Genomic DNA, 19,030 nt, shown 5'->3' on the forward strand with positions numbered 1-19,030 from the left:
CTTGAAGCCAGCTTGGCTTAATATATTCTTAATATATTCTTAATGTTCCAAGGGAACATTAAGAAAATTAAGAAGAATATTGTTGAAATCTTCAAGGAAGATGAGATGGATAATTTGGCAAAACAAGTAGTTAACCAAACAAGGTCTTCGTTAAGTCTAAAATTTGTTTTGAAAGATCACAAACCGGATATGCCTTTTCGCACAGTAATCAACGAACTCGGAACGTGGCAGTGTAGCGTCTCGAAATTTTTGCAAAGAGGGTTGAATGTAATTCAACTGGAGGGGAGTCTTTCACTGAGAAATTCAAAGGCACTAATTGATGTTCTAGAGGGCTTTCATGGAAGACAATGCACTGTAATGTCAATGGACATTAAGGATCTATACTATTCGCTTGAGAAAGTGCGCTTGATGCAAAGAGTTCGGCAAGTGCTAGAGTTAAACCTGGTAAACTTTCAGTCCAGGACGGGCATCGCCGTCGACAGTTTCCTTTCACTTCTTGATTTGTACCTTCAAGCAAAAGTTGTTGAATATAATGGGCAGAAATATGTTCAAAGAGATGGTGTATGCATTGGATCTTCGGTGGCTCCGATGTTAGCAGAAATCTATCTTAACACCTTAGATAGTTGCGTAAGTGAAACACTTAAAGAAAATAACTTGAATGGTTGCATTGTTAAAATGTACGTGGATGATATTTTTATTTGCGCTTTTCGAAAGAATGATGCTCAGGGTTTGGAATCGATTATAAAAGCAGCAGCTCCGGAGCTTAGGTTTACAACTGAAAAAACTGAAAATGGGATCCTGCAGTTTCTAGATTTACGCGTACATGTCGAACAAGGTCTTTGTTGAGAATACGGGAAAAAAGCCGGAAAACCTGTGTTAAGTAGAAAGAGTTGCCACGCCAAGTCGGTTAAAGCAGGGGTAGTTAAGTCCTTAGTAACAAACGCGTTGGGTAAATCATGCGCTCATTTTATGAGTAGTGCTGTGAAAGAACAGTGGAGGAGGCTAGAATCTGCAGGTTATGAAGAAGAATTCATTAAAAGACAATTAGAACTGAAATTTAACAACAAACCACGGGAAAAGGAAGCAAGAAAGAAGATAGCAGTAATCCCGTATTTCCACGGGATTTCCCACAACCTAAAGGCTCTCGCAAAAAAGTTCGGCGTGGACGTAGTGTTTTCTTCAGATTTAAAAATGAGCAGGTTGACGCCCTTTCTGTCGGACCACAAGGGCTGTCAGAAGGCCCATCGGGAACCTTCAGTTCCTTGCAGAGAGAGTGTAGTATATGAGATTCCGTTGACATGTGGATTTAGGGACGTGGGACAAACTTCAAGATGCATCAATGACAGGTTACTAGAACACAAGAGAAATGTACGCACGCATGCGCCGAACTCCGAAATAGCAAAGCACATAGAGGAATGCAATAATTGTAATGCGCATTGGTCAGACACAGAAGTTCTGCATAAAGAGCGAAATGACATTAAGAGGGTCGTTAACGAAACAATAAGAATAAGTTCTATTGGAAACTGCATAAGCCAAGCATCGATGCAACTTGGACGTAACTCCAAAAAGTTTCTCAGACTTTGAACGAACGCATTTGGTTTACGAGAAAAGGGGGGGGGGGGGGGGGGGGGGAGACAATGTATATGTGTATATACGTCTATAATTTTTTTTTTTTTAATGTGCTTGTGATCGCGGTTTTGAGATCACTTGGGTGTGTTTTCCCAAGGAAAAGAAAAAAGGAAAAAAAGGTGTTCTCTTTGTGGTCTCTTTATGTCTGCGTGCGTCGCCACAGTTTAGAGGCTACCTGTGTGTTTTTTTGTTTTTTTTTTTGTGTGTGCGCGTTCTGACGCGACTGTTAGGATAATTCGGGACATATCTCTCTCAAGGTCACTGCGATGATCCGCAGTGTCCCATTGTTAAGTCCTCGTCTCATGTGTGGGTTGTTTTGCATCTTTTGCGCGTGTTCCATCCGGTTGGAAATGTCTGCAACAAAGGAGTTTGTCTGTAGAGTGTGGTTGGCAAAAGTTCCGTGGGTACTTAAAGGCTGTTTGAGAAATAAACCAGTTAGCTGAGTTTGAGACGTTCTCTGTGTCTGTTCCTTCTGCTGAAAGTTCTTCTGATTTCTTCCACCGCAGTCTTAGGTGTAATACGACATGATGATCTCTATGTACGTCGACGTAGAGCACAAAACGTGGGACGAGGTGTTGCCCTACGTCACGTTCGCCTACAATACGGCGGTTCAGGAGACCACTGGATTCACCCCTTTCCAGCTGGTACATGGTCGGAAGGTAACGACCATGCTGGACGCAATGCTGCGCCATGAGCCATCTGACAATGAGAGCGACGACGCCCAGGCGGTTGCTCAACGCGCCGCAGAAGCCCGCCAGCTCGCCCGACTCATGATTCAAGACCAGCAACGCGTCGAAGCGGGCCGCTACAACCTTCGTCGCAGGGACGTTCACTTCCAGCCCGGAGACAGGGTGTGGGTGTGGACGCCCATCCGTCGCCGCGGCCTCAGTGAGAAACTGCCGAAACGGTACTTTGGACAATACAAGGTACTTCGTTGCCTAGGCGAGCTTAACTACGAGGTGATGCCCGACGGAACAAGAACATCATCACGCCGCCCACCACGACCTGAAGTCGTCCACGTCGTGCGCCAGAAGCCGTACTACGCTCGATAAGACTGTAGATCTTATGTGTTTCAAATGACTCTTTAGTTTGCCGTTCTTTTTATGTGCTTTGTTTTGTTTTGTGTTGCATTGGGGCGATGCACTTTTTAAGGGGGGAGTAATGCCGCGCGCCAAGTAGACAGCGCGGCCGTAGCCTAACGGTTATCGCGCTTGCCTCTCACGCGAATGGCCAGGGTTCGATTCCTGGCCGCAGCTACGCATTTTTGTTTACACTGTAATGTGATGTTCTGGTGAATTCGAGAACCGTCTAGCTGATTCGAGGTTAGAATGTCCTACGCGTCGAAGCTTCTACATCGAATGCTCCAGAAGCCAACGCGTGTACAAAAGCGGGCCTGGCAAGCAGGAGTCAGTTTTCGCCCCAGCGTTCGACTCTGCTGCTACGCCGGCTTCGACGCCCGCGACGCTCTGTTATTATCTTTTGTACCCGTTTATTTTTGGCACAAGTTCGCCACATTAAACGTTTTGTTTCTTTCTGTTTATTTATTGTTCTTTTGGTCACCACCCGTGACAATATGTCGACTGAGATTGCGCTCATAAAGCAGAAAGAGATAATTATTGAAGCTTTTGAAAAAAAACTGATTTCACTCAGCATTTTTATAGATCTTTCTAAAGCGTTTGACCACTTGAATCATAACATCTTAATTGCTAAGCTTGACATGTATGGTGTTCGTGGAACAATGTTATCACTAATTAAATCGTATCTCCTAAACCGTAAGCAGTGCGTATCTCATAATTCATTCCTACCATCTATCAGGCCTCCCACACGGCAGCATCTTGGGGCCCCTATTATTTATTATTTATATGAATGACCTTTTCAATATCAATACCGAAGTACAGTCAATAGCATATCCTGATGATATAACCTTGTTTTTTAGTGGCACTGGCCCCGACAAACTTATAGTTTCTGCTAACAATTTTCTCTCTTCCTTAAAAATATGGGCTGACTTAAACTGCTTAAAAATTAACGCCAATAAAACAAAGGCCTTATTGTTTAGACCCAGAAATAAAATAGCACGTGCGTCTACAAATTTTTGCTTGGGCGGAAATAATATTGAATTCTTTCAGGAAATTAAAGCTCTGGGTGTTTTCTTCTCGGAAGATCTCACGTGGGACCAACATATAAACCACGTTGGCATGAAATTAAACAAACTTAATTGCTTGATGAATAAACAGACATATTTTGCCACAAAACACAAAAAAAAAAAAACTTCTATATAATTCTTTGTTTCTGCCGACTCTCACTTACTGTCATGTCATATGGGGAACAACTACAAATCAAAACATGTTAAAGTTACTCGTTGCACAAAAAAGGGTTCTACGTATTATAACTAACGTTCCATGGTTTACATCAACTCGTAAGTATTTTAATGAATTAAATATTATAAATGTGTTAAAAATGCATGATTTCAGACTAGTTTCTCTTTACAAAAATGCAGTAACAATAAGCAACGCACCACTGCTACAATTATGTAATCTAATCAAACACATACCATCGTATACTAAAGACAGCCCGAAATATGGAAAATACCAACCGTCAGAACCTCGTATGGACATCAATCTATACTTCATACCTTGCCTGTTCTCCTTAACAACCTCGCAAAACAAAACGTTACACCCTAAACATCAACGAAACAGTCCCTGAAGTCCCATTTCATATTTTACTGATGCGACGTTTTCGAATTTTTCTTTATGCTTATATGGTTTCTCGCTGTAGTATTTTTTCTTATGTGACCTTGTTGTATAATATGTACGTATGTTTTTTTGTGCATCATGATGCCTGCAATTTCATCACCTTATGTTTACTTGACTAGGTATGTAGGCATGTATGTGATGTGTGTATGTGTGTATGTATGGCGTGTTGCATGTACAGTGTGTTATTTATGCAGGTTTACCAGTTATAATATTTCAGTTATCATTACTTGATTATTACTTGACCCGGTATATGTTTTGTGAGTTTATGTCTGTATTATTGTGACTCAACCTCTTCGTCGGTTAGACTTTAAATGTTCTGCTATGCTTTGAGTGATTATTTAGTTTGAATTTTATTGTGTACTCTATGTCAAGTGCTGGGGGGCAGGGGCCTGTCAAGCTGCAGCTGGAGCTTTTTTCCCTGCTCTCCACACTCCTTTGGAGTGAAAATAAACGATTTTATTATTATTATTATTATGAATAAATTACACGGCCTGTCGCGGCCGTCGATTACAACCTCTCATTTTCACTAATGAATCTGCCCATTATTCTTGAATCAAGTATGCGCGCGTCTGACTCTTCCGGGGATCTAAGGAACTAAAAATTAAAGACTTATTAAGAGAGTAACTATTATTCGCCCCTTTTGGAAGGTTGGAAGTCGAAACATATAAAGAAATTAACATTTTTAGTGAAGTATGGTGCCATACCTCAAGGGATTCCGTCTCAATTATTACATCCCCAGCTTCCATGGCACAAACCAACTTGGTACTGCATAAAATATTTAGAAGTAAAACATATAAGTTTTTCTCCGTCTAAGAAAATAAACATGCGTCAATAATATTAAGAAATCAGTAAAACGCAACGATACCCATCTAAATAGTGGACTGTGATTTTTTTCCTGTTTTTCGTTCACTTCAAACAGAGAAAATCACGAACAGATTCCTGGACAAAAAGAGTCCCAGTGTTAATGTTTTGCTTAGTTGCTATGCGCCGTAGTATGTACATCGAAATAAGTGCTTGTTTCGTTTTTGTTCACTCACAATGCCCGTAGTCTTAACACAATTATTGTTTTTAGGTGAATCCTACACTGGCCACGCCTGCAGGTATTACAGGTTTGGTGTGGGTCGAGACGTTCCAGGTACCTTTTCAGGGGTCAAGACTCTGTGTCACGAACTGGGTCATTCGTAAGTGTGCCCTTGCTGGGTCAAATTGGCATAGGGAGTTCTGAAATTCATGAGCAGGTACTAAGGCTTGAAGGCGGGTCTTAAAAATAGGAGCTAAAATTTTTATATAATTTGAAACATACAGAAAAATCATATAATCTCAAACCAACCTTCACTCAACAGAAGTTGTGCTTTGTGCGTAAGTTTATAGACGCTGAACTTAGTCTTCCTCAACGGGGGACTTGTCTATGACCTATGGATGAGCAATTTCGCCGGTGTAGTACGAACCGCTAGCCAGGGCCGGTTTGCTCATCTTGCGGCTGCGGCCGCGGCCGCGGCCAAGAGGGATTTTTACGTCACGTGACCAGCTCCATGGGGACAAGGAAGTACCTAGCGTCCCTGCCTAATAGCGGAGAGATCCGCATCGCTTCAAGCACAAAAGCCTATTGTCGCTCGCAGAAACTAATTGCAGGGACTTTCAACTGGAGTCCAATTGACCGCCCCGTTATACTGTAGGAGCGGCAGGTAAAGTTACGGCCAGGGAGGGTAAATAGGAGCCAAATTAAAGAAGAAACCACACGAGATAAAAGCGGTAGCAGTATATTTATCTAACTCCGCCTGCGCCGGCGCTTTGCGCGTTCTGCTATGGTCGGGAGGTTAAAGCGCCGGTACTTGTCGTCGCGGCGTGAAAGTCTCTGGTTCAAATCGTACCAGGGACTCCTTTTTTCTTTTTTTTTCTTCTTTTTTTTGTATTTTGTGTGTCTTACTTTTTAACTGTGATCCTTTTTAGGAAATCATCCACTTGCACTACTGTGCCTTACACGGTTTTTACTGTTAGTCCCACCTGTTCAATCGAAACACCGGGAAGAAGAAAGACGGATCAACGCAAGTTAACGCGCTAATACAATCATTTCATAATGTTCATTAAAAGGAAACCAAGATAACAGCATCGCTATGGCTTTCACACAAACGGAGCCGAAACAAGCATCCTTTCCCCAGCATTTACAGTTTTATGTTTTTAAATAACGCTCTTGCTACGATTCCTTTCAATAACAAGAGACGCCTATTTAGGACTAATAAAAACTGCAGTTGTGAGAATTAAAAAAAAAGCAAAAAAAAAAAACAAAAAAAAAACTAGCAACTGTGGTTACACCGATTGAGCGAAATCCTACAGGCAAGGCAGCAAGTCAAACGTCTGAGCAAGTAGTAAAACCGAAATAAAAGAGATCATACTTTTACTTGCATGGAATGTGATAAAAAGTATATTTATACTCTTTACATTTTGTTGTGGCAATCGTTTTATAATATGAACACATTACTTGTTAAATTTTAGTTAGATTAGCGGACGATCACGACCGAATGCAAAAATGAATCAGGCGTCGACATCGCAAACCCTCTCTCTAATGCAAACACCTAAAATGACTTTGGAACAGCAAATGGAATTCATTATAATTAATTGCATTTATGATCCAAAGTCATTTTAGGTCCCTCTCTCTAATGCAAACACCTAAAATGACTTTGGATCAACAAATGGAATAAAATGATTGTATTAGCGCGTTAACTTGCGTTGATCCTTTTTTTTTTTTTCTTCCCGGTGTGTCGATTGAACAGGTGGGACTAACAGTAAAAACCGTGTAAGGCGCATTAGTGCAAGTGGATGATTTCCGAAAAAGGATCACAGCTAAAAAATAAGACACGCGCAAAATACAAAAAAAAAAAAACGAAAAAAAAATAACTCCCAAGCGCGATTTGAACCCGGAACTTTCACGCCGCGACGACAAATACCGGCGCTTTAACGTCTCGAATAGCAGAACGCGCGAGGCGCCGGCGCCAGCGGACGTATATAAATATACTGCTACCGCTTTTATCTCGTGTGGTTTCTTCTTTATTTTGGCTCCTATTTATTCTCCCTGGCCATAACTTTACCTGCCGCTCCTACAGTATAGAGGGACGGTCAATTGGACTTCTGTTGAAAGTCCCTGCAATCAGTTCCTGCGAGCGAAATTAGGCTTTTGTGCTTGAAGCGATGCGGGTCTCTCCGGCATTAGGCAGGGACGCTAGGTACTTCCTTGTCCCCATGGAGTTGGTCACGTGACGTAAAAATCCCTCTTGGCCACAGCCGCGACCGCAGCCGCAAGATGAGCAAACCGGCCCTGGGGTATTTAATGTGCACCACGCAGTTGCGATACACGACCGCGCGCCAGTGCAACGTTCATCCAGATTGAAATGGGCGGGGGTGGGATTGAACCCAGGATGTCAGGGTTTTGCAGCACGAGCTTTCGTTGCACGTACACCGACCTGGTGTGCGCTGGCCCACTTGGCCACCGATTCCCCACTCAAGGGAAGTAACAGCTTGAAAAACACAATATGCTGTTCTTGTCGAAGGCACAGCGCTTTACTGCCAAATTAACGGAACGTCCCATTTGCTCGAGCGACATTTAAATGTACGAAACCTTTTTATCCTACTAGTTTTTGTGTTTATTTAGCCTCGTTAATTGGCGTTGAAATTTTGTGATTAGCGTGTCTATATTTTAGTGTCATTGTTATTCGCTACATTGCTTTGATTAGGAAGATCAATTTTTTCCTCTTTTCATCTCCGGTGCTTGTCATCGACTCTTAATGTATTCGAGTCGTTTTTCTTTTCACTTTGATTATATATTTTAAATGGGAGAGGTGGGGAGGGGGTTGGCAGGTGGTGATAACCGTCACACAGACAAAATCTTTATGGCGTGCATTTTAGAACGTGGGAAAATGTCTGTCTACCTCTCTTCGTCTTCATCGATGATATTCATTCCGCACGATTCGCTACTTTTTCACATAAGATTGCCGAATCATGCAAAGATGTCTGTTTTAGATTTGCTGAGTTTGACGCATAATCAATATTTGCTCTCGCACTGCTTTTGTTTACTGTGAAATCGCCAATGTGCTTGTGCAAGTGATCACAAGAACTTATGTAGTGCAACTCTAAATGTTCAATGAACACCGCCCTTTTGGCATAATAAGACAATAAGCTACCGCCAGATATAAGAAAAGGGTATAGCCAACTGTCCACGGTCGAACCATTCATTCGTCCTGTAATAGAGAATATACGTTTGGTGGAAGTGCTCGTGCCGTCTTCATAACGGCTCGTATGAAAGAAGCGGACTGGAAAGGACATCGCTGAACAGAGGCGGCTGCCCACTGAGGCTGCACTCTGCGTCTATCAGACGCCGGAAACCAGACAACAGCCTTTCAGCAACAGAGTAGCAAAGTGGACTCATTCTCTTATGGCCGAGGCCCCAGTGAGGGAACGAGGTTCGTCACACTTTAATCTGCGGAATGGAGCTTTTCCAGAAGAAAGCTTGCAATGATGTCTCATTTCGATGTATTTCTGCAGCGAAGCACAGCAGAAACATAGCCATTTTTTTTTCTTCATCACACCCGTGCACAAATGTCTACTGTATACCATAGGAAACGTCATCTCTAATGTATATTCTTATTACTTAGTGTCTTTTTTATTATTTGTCTGTTTGCACGAATGATATGTGTAATCTACTGCAGGTTAGGCCTCATTCATGATGGGGAGTCGGCTCCGGTAGAAGAACAAGGTCATCCCGGAGCCGAGGCGTGTCCGTCAAGCAAACCTTATATCATGTGTGGACTGCGAGACTGCGGCGTTGAGCACGACCGTTTTTCTGATTGCGCTGCCTCTCAGATCAAGTGGTTTCTGGCGTACGCATGTTTTACATTTGCTTTATGTTACATATATTGCCTTCATTCTAGAATGCTATGGTGTACGTAGCTGGCAATAGCATACGGCAACCGCTGTGGCCTTGTCTGCTTCGCGACTAGCACACGACCGACTGGCGGTGTAATCACTGACAAAAAAAAATTAATCTCCGAGAATTATCTTGAAATTTAATTCCTCCGAGAGAACACGTGGCGTTGTGAGTACGAACGGCCACCTTTCGTGTGTTCTAAACTTTGCTTCACTCCAAGTCCGGCTCCAGCTAACGCGACGAACCGATTGATCGTAAAAGCATTCGTAATTTTTAAAAGTTTACTGTCGTCGGCTAGACCAGTCACGCCTCAAAAGCAAAGCACAGAATCACAGCGCATTCGCTGTGCTTGATTGGAGAGACCAAACGTGAAAAGGCGACGACCGCAGTCACGATGCTGTTTAGGCGGCGACAAACAGAAGCCGAAATTACTTTGGATATAAATTCATTAGGCCCGTGTGGAGCGGCAGAACGTAAAGTAAAAAAAGGCGGCGTCGTTATGAAGTTTCTACGAAGGTTTTGATATTCCGGAAATATTTGAAGGCTTGGTTTTGAGCACATATGTGGGAAGTAACCCTGGCCGATATTTTTATTGACCAAGCATGCTCTTCAGATTTAAACTAAAGTCACCATTTTCGAACCCACTTGTCGACTCGCGAATCCCTCAATCTTGTCAGATACTTCGTGCTTCCATCCTGCAGCGCCCTCCAGAAGCCGGCGATGTGCTACGCCGCACGCCGTCGTTCAATAGATAGCACGTCAATTTGTATTCAGGCGGGATGCATGAACATGATTTTTCGGCATTCCAATCGAAGTACCGGATTAGTTGTGCTAAACATTCTTAAATGGGCAACGGTCCGACTGCCTTCTCGACAACATTTCTGTCGCCGAGCGATCCGCACGATCCTTCGATAGATCGATTCGTCTTGAAGAAGGACGCATGAGAAAACCCTTTCTTCCACGCTAATTAATATTTCGGCTTTTCACTCGAAGTATCGTTTTTCGCTGAGCTAAGCATTAAAAAAGGGGCAGCGGTCTGAATGTCTCCTCATCTCGACAGCTTTCCTGTCGCTGTGCCATCGGCACACGATCGTTTGATAGATGAATTCGTTTTCAGGCGATATGCACGAACAAACCTTTTCCGGAACGCTACTTGCTGTCTTGGCTTTCAAATGAAATCGTTTTTACTTGCTGGAACAAGCACTAATCAACTGAAAAGGAGAAGCGGTTCGACAACGCCTTTCGTCTCGACGGTCTCAACAACAGCTCAGCCATCTTGTTTGTTTACGTGACGTCATGGAGTGCGAGGAAGTCACTCGCACTGTGATAAATACTCGGTGCACGAAGAGCGTGCTCGAGTGTCAGTCTACGGCGGCACTCCTGGCCGTTTAGTGAAAGAAGCGCCCAATTCTCCCGCTCCGGCGCACAGAATTAACGCGCCCAGAGACCGTACTTTGCGTCCATCCAATGGACTTACTTGTGTGAGCGCCCTGATGTGATGCCTGTAAAGGCTGCATCGAGTAAAGTACGCCTCTAGGCATTATGGTGTTCTGGACGCCTTCAGAAGTCGTATCAAGTACTTCACGAAACAAATTGCTCGGGAAGTTCTCGCTCTCTGCAGTAGATCCCACGCACGCAGAAAAAAAAAATGTCCCGCCTTAATTGACAATTTAGCGTTAAATGTTAAGACAAAAAAGAAAATTAATGACTTTTAAAAATATCTGTAATGCGAAATTAGAGCGTAGTTCTCGAGGAGGAGGGTAGGGTACGGAAGGGAGGATATCCCTTCCTCCTTCTTCCGTACTCTCTCCTCCTCCTCCTGTTCCAATCCTCCTCCTCTTCAGTTTCGACTCAAAATTTAACGGGTAAAATGATGTCACACGACTTGGTGTCACCTCACCCATGAATAAATTCACTTTCTCCGCTAGATTTAGCAAGAAAATTGAGGTAACGTGAGGTCGAATTTCCCGCTAAATCTAGCGGAGATTCTGAATTTGTCCACTAAATCTAGAAGAGAAACTGAATTTCCCTGCTAAAATTAGTGGGAAATTGAATTGGAATTGAGGTCAAGCAGCGGGTAATTATGTTGGTGTTGAGGTCACGTGACGTCAATTTTAAAGCTAAATCTAATGAAGAAACTGAATTTGTCCTCTAAATATAGCGGATAAATAAAATTCGCCGCTAAATTTCGAAGGGAATTTAATTGCTGTTGCGGTCACTCAGCGGGGCACTGAATTGGTGTTGAGGTCACGTGATGTCAATTTCCCGCTAAATTTTGGTGCGGTTACGCAGATGCCGACACCGACGCCGCGAAACACGAAAACGGGCGCCTAAGAGCTGCGCTCCAAAATAGAACGAGAAAGCTTAGCTCCTAGGAAGCCATATGCCCCATCGTTTCCGTCTAACCTGATCCCCCACCCGGGATATCAACCGTTGTGGCGATCGACCAAATGAAGTTCTGTGAAGTCCTTTCGTTGGTTTTAAATCGACGCAGCCAGGAAGATGAGATCTTTATTGACTTCTCGAAGGTTTTTGTTAACGTTTCGTACCCAAAATATCAACAAAACTGAAATCAATTCAAAGAAATAATATGCTAATAAACTGGATTAGCAACTACCCAACGTTTTGCCAACAAGCCGTTACTATCGGTGATTTAACTTACGAACCTGCTTTTGTTGACTCTGGAGTGCCGCAGAAACTGTTCTTGGACCATTCATTTTTTTTTTAATTTTTATTAACAATATTTTAGATGACATTCCCCTTTAGAATAATCGTTTTGCCGATGATTGTGTTATTTACAGCGAAATCCCTAGCCAATACGAATATTTTCTCAGTGAAAAAATACGGTAGAGAAAATGGCAAACGACTTTTAATCCTAAGAATTCTGTATCTACGAGTACCACGTGAAAAAAAAAAGCTTTTCACAATTCTCCTATTTTATAAATGGTGCGTCATCGCAAAATGTTGAATCTTTCAAATACCTGGAAGTCGCCATCTGATCTGATCTGCGATGGAACGAACACATTGAGTATATATGGCAACGCGCTTTTCAAAAACTCGGCCTTCTAGGACTGTCCCTGGAGTGCTCCAGTCCATCAGCAAATTTTCTTGCTTATAAGCCGTACGTAAGACCTATTCTTGAATATGCAGCAGCAGCTTGGGATCCCCACTCTAAAAAAAAAAAAAAGAATAAATTTGAGAAAACACAAAGAGAGGTGGTTCGATTTATTTATAACTTATACAGTTGGGCTATATCTCCCAGCCAGCTCTTCCAGAATGCCTACCTTGAGTTCCTGGACTCTAGACGTCTGCGAATATCGCATTTCACCAGTTATTTTTTCCGCGAAATATTCGAGGATGAAATTCCTTGACAAAAGACGTTGTCACGAGTGCGTCTTTCTTTTTAGTCTTATCTAGGATACCCATTTCGGAAATTCCAATATTTGGAATAATCAGTTTTCTATTTGCCACCCTCGAAATGCTTTGTGGTGCACTTTGGGATATAAATGCTCCATTTCGCGCTACTTGTACTGAGCCTTTCAGGATCGTTTTCTCTTGATGCGGCAGTGTGTTGCAATTGCTCGTTTCTTGTACAGGACTTATGGTGGCAACTGTCAAATCTACACGGCTTCTATACCACCACTTACCACCCCATTACCCAGTAAGTTTCCCGGTCGGTCGATTTTTGCAAGCCAGTTCTGCAAGCTCATGCACCCCGAGACTAAAGGCATCTGGGCCTATACGGTAAGAGATAGACCTCGTACAATCTGTATTATTTATGAATTCTAGAGACGTAGTACGTTCCTTGAATTTAAATTGAAGCCAATTCCGGGCTTACTTGATGCTACAGTCGGTTGGAGACGATCAGGCCGCGCCAGAAATAATTCTTCAGGGGTCTCGTCGTCTTTCTGTGTCTGCAGTTACCGGCTAAGCCAGTCACGCGCAGATAAAGCGTAGGACGACGGAACATTCACTCTGCGCCATTGGTTTCGCCGGTGAGAGAGCAAACGCTCGAGGATGACGAGCAACTTGACGATACATTTCTGACGTTGCTTGATGGACGCCATCAGATCGTAGCTTTGGCTGTGCCCGAACTTAGTGTTAAACGGTTGGCGTAAACAAGGCCTCTTCTGTTGGACTGGTGACCTTGTTCTTACATTGACCACAGATAGCCGCCGTGGTAACGCGACTTACACCGTTTTCGAAAGGGACGTGCCGACTATCAGAAGGCAGTGGCGGCCCTAAGGGGAGAGAGGGCCGAAGGGGAGCGGTCAGCCTCTCTTCAAAAATCGCAGCTTTTTTTGTTTGTTTTAAAACTACACTCTAAAAACAATGTGTAAAAGGTTGTATCGTTACACCCTTTGTCTCATGTAATACACGCCAAAACTTTATTTCGACGTACTGAGCCCTATAGTCGAACAGACGGCCCCAAATATTACGAGCGGCTTGATAACGGTGCGATATAACTTTTAAATAGCTAAAGTAGGTATCGAAGACCACAGAAAGAAAACACTGAGTTTTTACAGTGGGGCGAAGAAAACCCGGATTATTTTTTTTTAGTCAGTAAAACGTACATAAGCTATTTAAATAGGTTGTACCACACGACTATCAAGCCCCTCGTAAAATTTCGGGCCGTTTGTTCAAATGTAGGGCGCTGTACGTCGAATTGATGTTTTGGGGTGCATTATACACGGTGCCCGAAATTTTTCGAAGTTCTGGACTTTCTCAGGTAGCACGTCAGCCGTCGCTATAAGATTGTTATGAGTTTTTGAAAACCTGTACTGCTAAAATGAGGGACACCTTGCGGTCTACCGCAAAGGCAGGCTTTCTTTGGTCATGAATTCACGAGATCCCTTCGTTTTGATCACATCATAAGACCGCGTCAGGTGGCATCATGGTTTAGGATGACTATCTCGTATTGGTCTACGCTCACGTGGTCAGACAGAGTAACCTTATATTTCAATAGACAAGCATGTCAAAATAGCTTATGGGATGTAATTTGCTTTAAATCCACGAGAGAAAAAAAAGCGAAAGCTCAGGCACATTCATATCGAAATAGAACGGAGGTATGTGAGGTGAAATGTAATGCCCTTTGGGATGGCTGTCTTTGTGAGTTCTGGCGACAAGCGTGCGACCTTAAGAGTTTCAAGTGTAAAAGTGAACGGGCTCTCAGATATGCAAATTAGTCATCGGGGGCCTTCTGGACAAACCACACACAACAAAGCGTTATTTGACCGTTCGAGTTCACGGGCACATCACGGCACTCGCCCAGTAGATTAAGCGGAGGCGTTTTCGTTAAGTAACATGGCGTTGCCTACAGACACACACGTAGGTCGTTCCCAGAAGGCATCAAACGGATCGTATAGTATTTTACGGAAACGGTAATCTGCGAGGATAAGCCCTAGCCGTTTGGAAGGATCCTCGGAGGGGCGGGTGTAGAGGGGAAACAAAGTTAATGCTGTCGCGGAGCTGATAATGATTGCCGGTGCTACTGGCTGCCTAATTGTCGGATCTCGAGTTTGGTGGCTCACTCTCCCCCTCTCCCCTCCCCGCCCCCTATAGGTTAATTTGTGCGGTTGGGGTCGGTCACGATACCTCTTCTTGAATCGATGGCAGCGGGGTAGCTGACGATGAGCATGTGACAGAGTTTTAGGTATATTTGTCTGTGTGTGTGGTGGTAAAAGAATATCGATGCAGAGCGTGAGTGTTTTCGGAACTGCTAATCTGCAATTCTTGGCAACCAATCCTGGTGCACGAATTTCCCTCCCTGGGACTAGAGAAAGGAGATCCTTTATATTGAGCAGACTCACTCGGGAACGCGTGTTCTTCTAAATATAACCTCACAAGTCACCGCAGTGAATATGGTGTAAATGAGCATTATTTCTTTAAGAGACGCTTGAAACCTGACTTCCTGCCGCAGTCCGATCCCTTGCGTAGCCCAAGCCGCCCATCCCCCACCACAGACAACCACCAGGTTTGAAGCTCCAAACAAGAAATCAAGACTGACCACATTACGGGTGGACGGCAGGTCTTCGCGAATAATAATGGCAAGCAATTTTTTTTTCTGAATTGAAAAAAAAACAGATAAAAAACAATAGCTACGTGTAATGCAAGCTAGTGTACATTATAAGTAGGAAAATAAATTTTAAGAAAAGTTCAATGTGCATTTTTAGGTGGCAGATTCGTCTGGCCAAAGCAGCAAGCGTTCCATAATTGACCTTTCCTTCCTACCGCCGAGGAAAGAAGGCTTAACACCCAGCGCAGATATGTCGCCAACAGTGTCGGGTTCTCCATTTTCGAGTTCCCTGCTCGTGTCATGCGTAGCATCATCGTGTTAACACCTTTCGTCTCTCAGGGCTATCAGCTCCTCTCAAAAGGATGCGTCCGAGCTGTCCAACTCATTGAGCGGATACGAACATGTGTGGCACAAACATGCGGAAAAATATGCACAAAAATATCAACTTTACTACACTGAACTAAGCGTTAAACAGGACTTGGTAACTAAAAAGTGCCTGTCACTTTGCAGGTAGAAGATTCATCTGGATGAAGAAATAAGCGCTCGAGAATCGAACTTGCTTTGGTACCTATTCACAAAGAAGCTCCAGCTTCGTCGAGTTTGTTGGCGGCGTCAGTTGCGTCTTCTCTGGTTTTTCATCCACTCTGAGCCAGTGTGCCTCAAGCGACTCCGCGTGCGTGCCCTCTGTCGCAGCCTCACCGCCATTTTCCCTTTCTCCACGCGGATCTGTCTTCTGCCCGAATGAAGGAAGTGTGTGAATCTACTATTCGTATGAGTACATTTGATGTAGAGAATTTTGCTGGCCAAGGCAGATTAGGCGACTTCAGGCTTCCCAATTACTGGAAAACCACTGACAAGCGTCAAAGGGCTATGTTTAGCCCTCGTCGCAGCATAAAAAGAAAGGAAAAGCCGAGAATTGTTTCTTCGGGGAAGAACACTTGTCGAAATATCACTGGCTAGTTGTCTCTGACGGAAAGAGAGTACTTTCCTGCAAGTACTGTCCATTTTTTGTAGTCGGAAGTGTTGTAGGGTATTAGAAAAGCGTTACTTTGGATAATCTCATTACACAACCTCTCACTTGTTTCGCGTAGCTGCTCGGGAAAGATTTGGCTCTAGAGCTGCATAACAACAACAAATAGTACCGGGACGCCGTCTAATTTGGAAAATATTCCTCGCACTCTTCCAATCTTCGCCAAAAGACGTTGCTAGTCAACTGAAGACTCAAAGACTGTAGAAGATTGCTGAAAATCATAAACGAATAGGCCGTACTACTGAGTGCATCATCTTCCTCGGCGGACAAAACATACCACTGCGTAAACAAAAAGACTTTGGCGCCCTCGATCAGAATTATCACTCTTAAGTATCTGAGAGCCCCGTTAAGCAAGAGAACTTCCGGCATTTGCGGCGTTTCCTAGTTTAATCCGGAGATAAGGCTTTTCAAAACCGCCTAGAAACATCGTCTTCGAGAGCTACCTTTACTAGCTAGTAGCATTAAAAATTAATTGATCGCATACTGCGAAGAAGAAGTTCTTGCTCAAACTTTAAAATATGTTAATCAGCGCTATACTGCAGCATTATTTTCGACAAAAATACCGACATCCGACATGTGTCCTAGATGAGCCTTGTTTCAAGCTATTTCAACAAATCTCGAGTTGGAACTCACACCGTAAGAGGAGACTTCACAAGATTTCTAGATTGTCTCCCTTCTATTTTCGAGGGCGACTCGTGGGAAACGAAGGTGGAGGCTGCAACTCGGCATAGGAGCCGTCGTTGACTAATGAAGTTCTGGCGGAAAAGTGTAAAAAAAAGTAATCACTCGATGCGATTGCTTCGTGTGCATTGCGTTGATATCGGAACAGATGGCCGCATTGTTATGATTTCTGAAACCTTTGGGGCAATCTAATAAATTCAAAAAGAACCTGCTCATGCCGTGAGTTGTATCTGCTTAAGCCATGCTATAGATTTGTCCCTTTCAAAATCATCATCTGAACCGAAGTTGCGCAATTTCATGGGTATTGTTACGACAACTACGTTTTTCTTCAGGTCGCCGTCAAAACAAAATGCAGTGCTCTACAGGTCCTGAAAGGTCAACGACCGGTGCTTTATAGATCCCGACGAGTAGAGCGGTACAGTGCCGTGCGAAAATTTACATCTTTATTGGCGGATATTCTTGAAGTAGTGGACACTATTGCGAACCAGAAGAATGGCCTGGTCAAGGTTCCCAACCACTCTTCGGTGGTTGGGAACCCTCACCAGGCCATGGAACTAGGATATGCAGAATCCTACGAGCTGAGTATCAACGACAGATATGGCTGTACAGAGATTGCCTGCATCTTCGGCTACTTGATGGAGCTGATTTGTCTGGCAGAGGGGCAAGGTGGCGGTAGTTCTCCCGCACAATCGACCGAACTGTTGAATTCTTGTAGCGTCAAACCTTGATGCACCTTCGAGCCAGCATCCCAAAGACGACGGCGGCTGCGGGAAACCTGGTTCACAAGTTGGGGGACGTTGAACTCCCAGTGAAAGTGAAACAAGTTCTGAGCCAAGGCCCGAAGTTTGCAGTCGAACCAAGAAAATCGCTTCCCAAGCTGCTAACGATGGTGAGACAAGTTTCCGGACGAGCTCCGGAGTCTGAAGTTGACAGATGTATATCTGAGGGCGTGGACGCGTTGTTATTTGCAAACCCTCAGGGTCCAAGGTTCCGCTGAAAACCACTGTCGCCTACTTAAAAGAAAATTCAATGTCCTTATTACCAGCAGATAAAGAGGGGGCCTTCGTAGTGGTGCCTAAGGAGATATTTATGTCTAAAGCGTCAGACGCCATAACGGCCACGTTTAAGCGCAGGCATGACATGTCATTTTCGAAGGTGAGAACTGAAGCACGTAGGCTTTGCAAACGCCTAAACCTAGATAAACTGGGCCAAGCGATCGATCAGGGCAAAGGCTTAGGTTTAGATTAATTTTTTTTAAACGCATAAGATTGACTGTCCGTTACACGTGATTGTGTCGGAGAAAGGGACATGGCAAAAATCTCTGTCTTCATTTTTGCAAACAACACTGAATATGTTGAAGATTGATGATCCGTTTCGGTTGAAGAATCAGATAATAGATTTTGGTAAAGACCACCCAAACCGTAGCTTGTTGGCTTGCTCTATTGACATTAAAGATTTATATTATTCGATTCCCCATAAAGAGCTGTTAGTATCTGTTGAAGACTGTATTGACAATCATGGTACTGTGGCATTTCAGAATGAATCTGGACTTAGTGTGGGTCACTTTCTAGAACTTTTATCTTTTTATCTCAAGTCGACGTTCGCGGCGTGGAATGACGGTGTTCTTATTCAAAGAAATGGCGTTTGAATAGGATCGTGCATAGCCCCAGTACTTAGCGATATATTTCTTTCGTTCCACGATAGAGTCCTGTCAAGCAAACTGGAAGGAACCAAGGTGGCAAATTTTGTAGATTCGTAGATGACTATTTGGTGCTCCTAGATTGTGACAACGAAGATATAAATTCTGCTGTGTCGTTTGTCCTGTCAACGTTTAAGGAGTGTCTGGAACCGCTAGTGCTGACGCATGAAGCCTTCAACTTGGTCATGGCCATGCGTGCTGGGTATATGAGCCGAGGGTTTAAAAACCCATCTTGCTTTTTTCCTCAGCGCATTCCAAACTAGTAAAAAGGGGAATTGTTAACCTCTTTTTTAAAAATGCCTTG

The 19,030-nt window shown here is 43.6% G+C and overlaps 1 protein-coding gene across 1 annotated transcript in view; it reads left to right on the plus strand.

The window, feature by feature from the left end:
• The window catches only part of LOC115332220 (A disintegrin and metalloproteinase with thrombospondin motifs 7-like), a 70,562-nt gene that overhangs the window by 34,817 nt on the left and 16,715 nt on the right, over positions 1-19,030 (plus strand). The window contains exons 10-12 of the mRNA XM_040208886.1: positions 5,455-5,563; positions 9,083-9,253; positions 12,897-13,044. Coding sequence (XP_040064820.1) covers positions 5,455-5,563; positions 9,083-9,253; positions 12,897-13,044 — 428 coding nt within the window. The remainder of the gene's footprint in view (positions 1-5,454; positions 5,564-9,082; positions 9,254-12,896; positions 13,045-19,030) is intronic.

The sequence above is a fragment of the Ixodes scapularis genome, unplaced genomic scaffold (genome assembly GCF_016920785.2).
Source record: "Ixodes scapularis isolate PalLabHiFi unplaced genomic scaffold, ASM1692078v2 PGA_scaffold11__112_contigs__length_91849675, whole genome shotgun sequence".
Classification (NCBI taxonomy): domain Eukaryota; kingdom Metazoa; phylum Arthropoda; class Arachnida; order Ixodida; family Ixodidae; genus Ixodes; species Ixodes scapularis.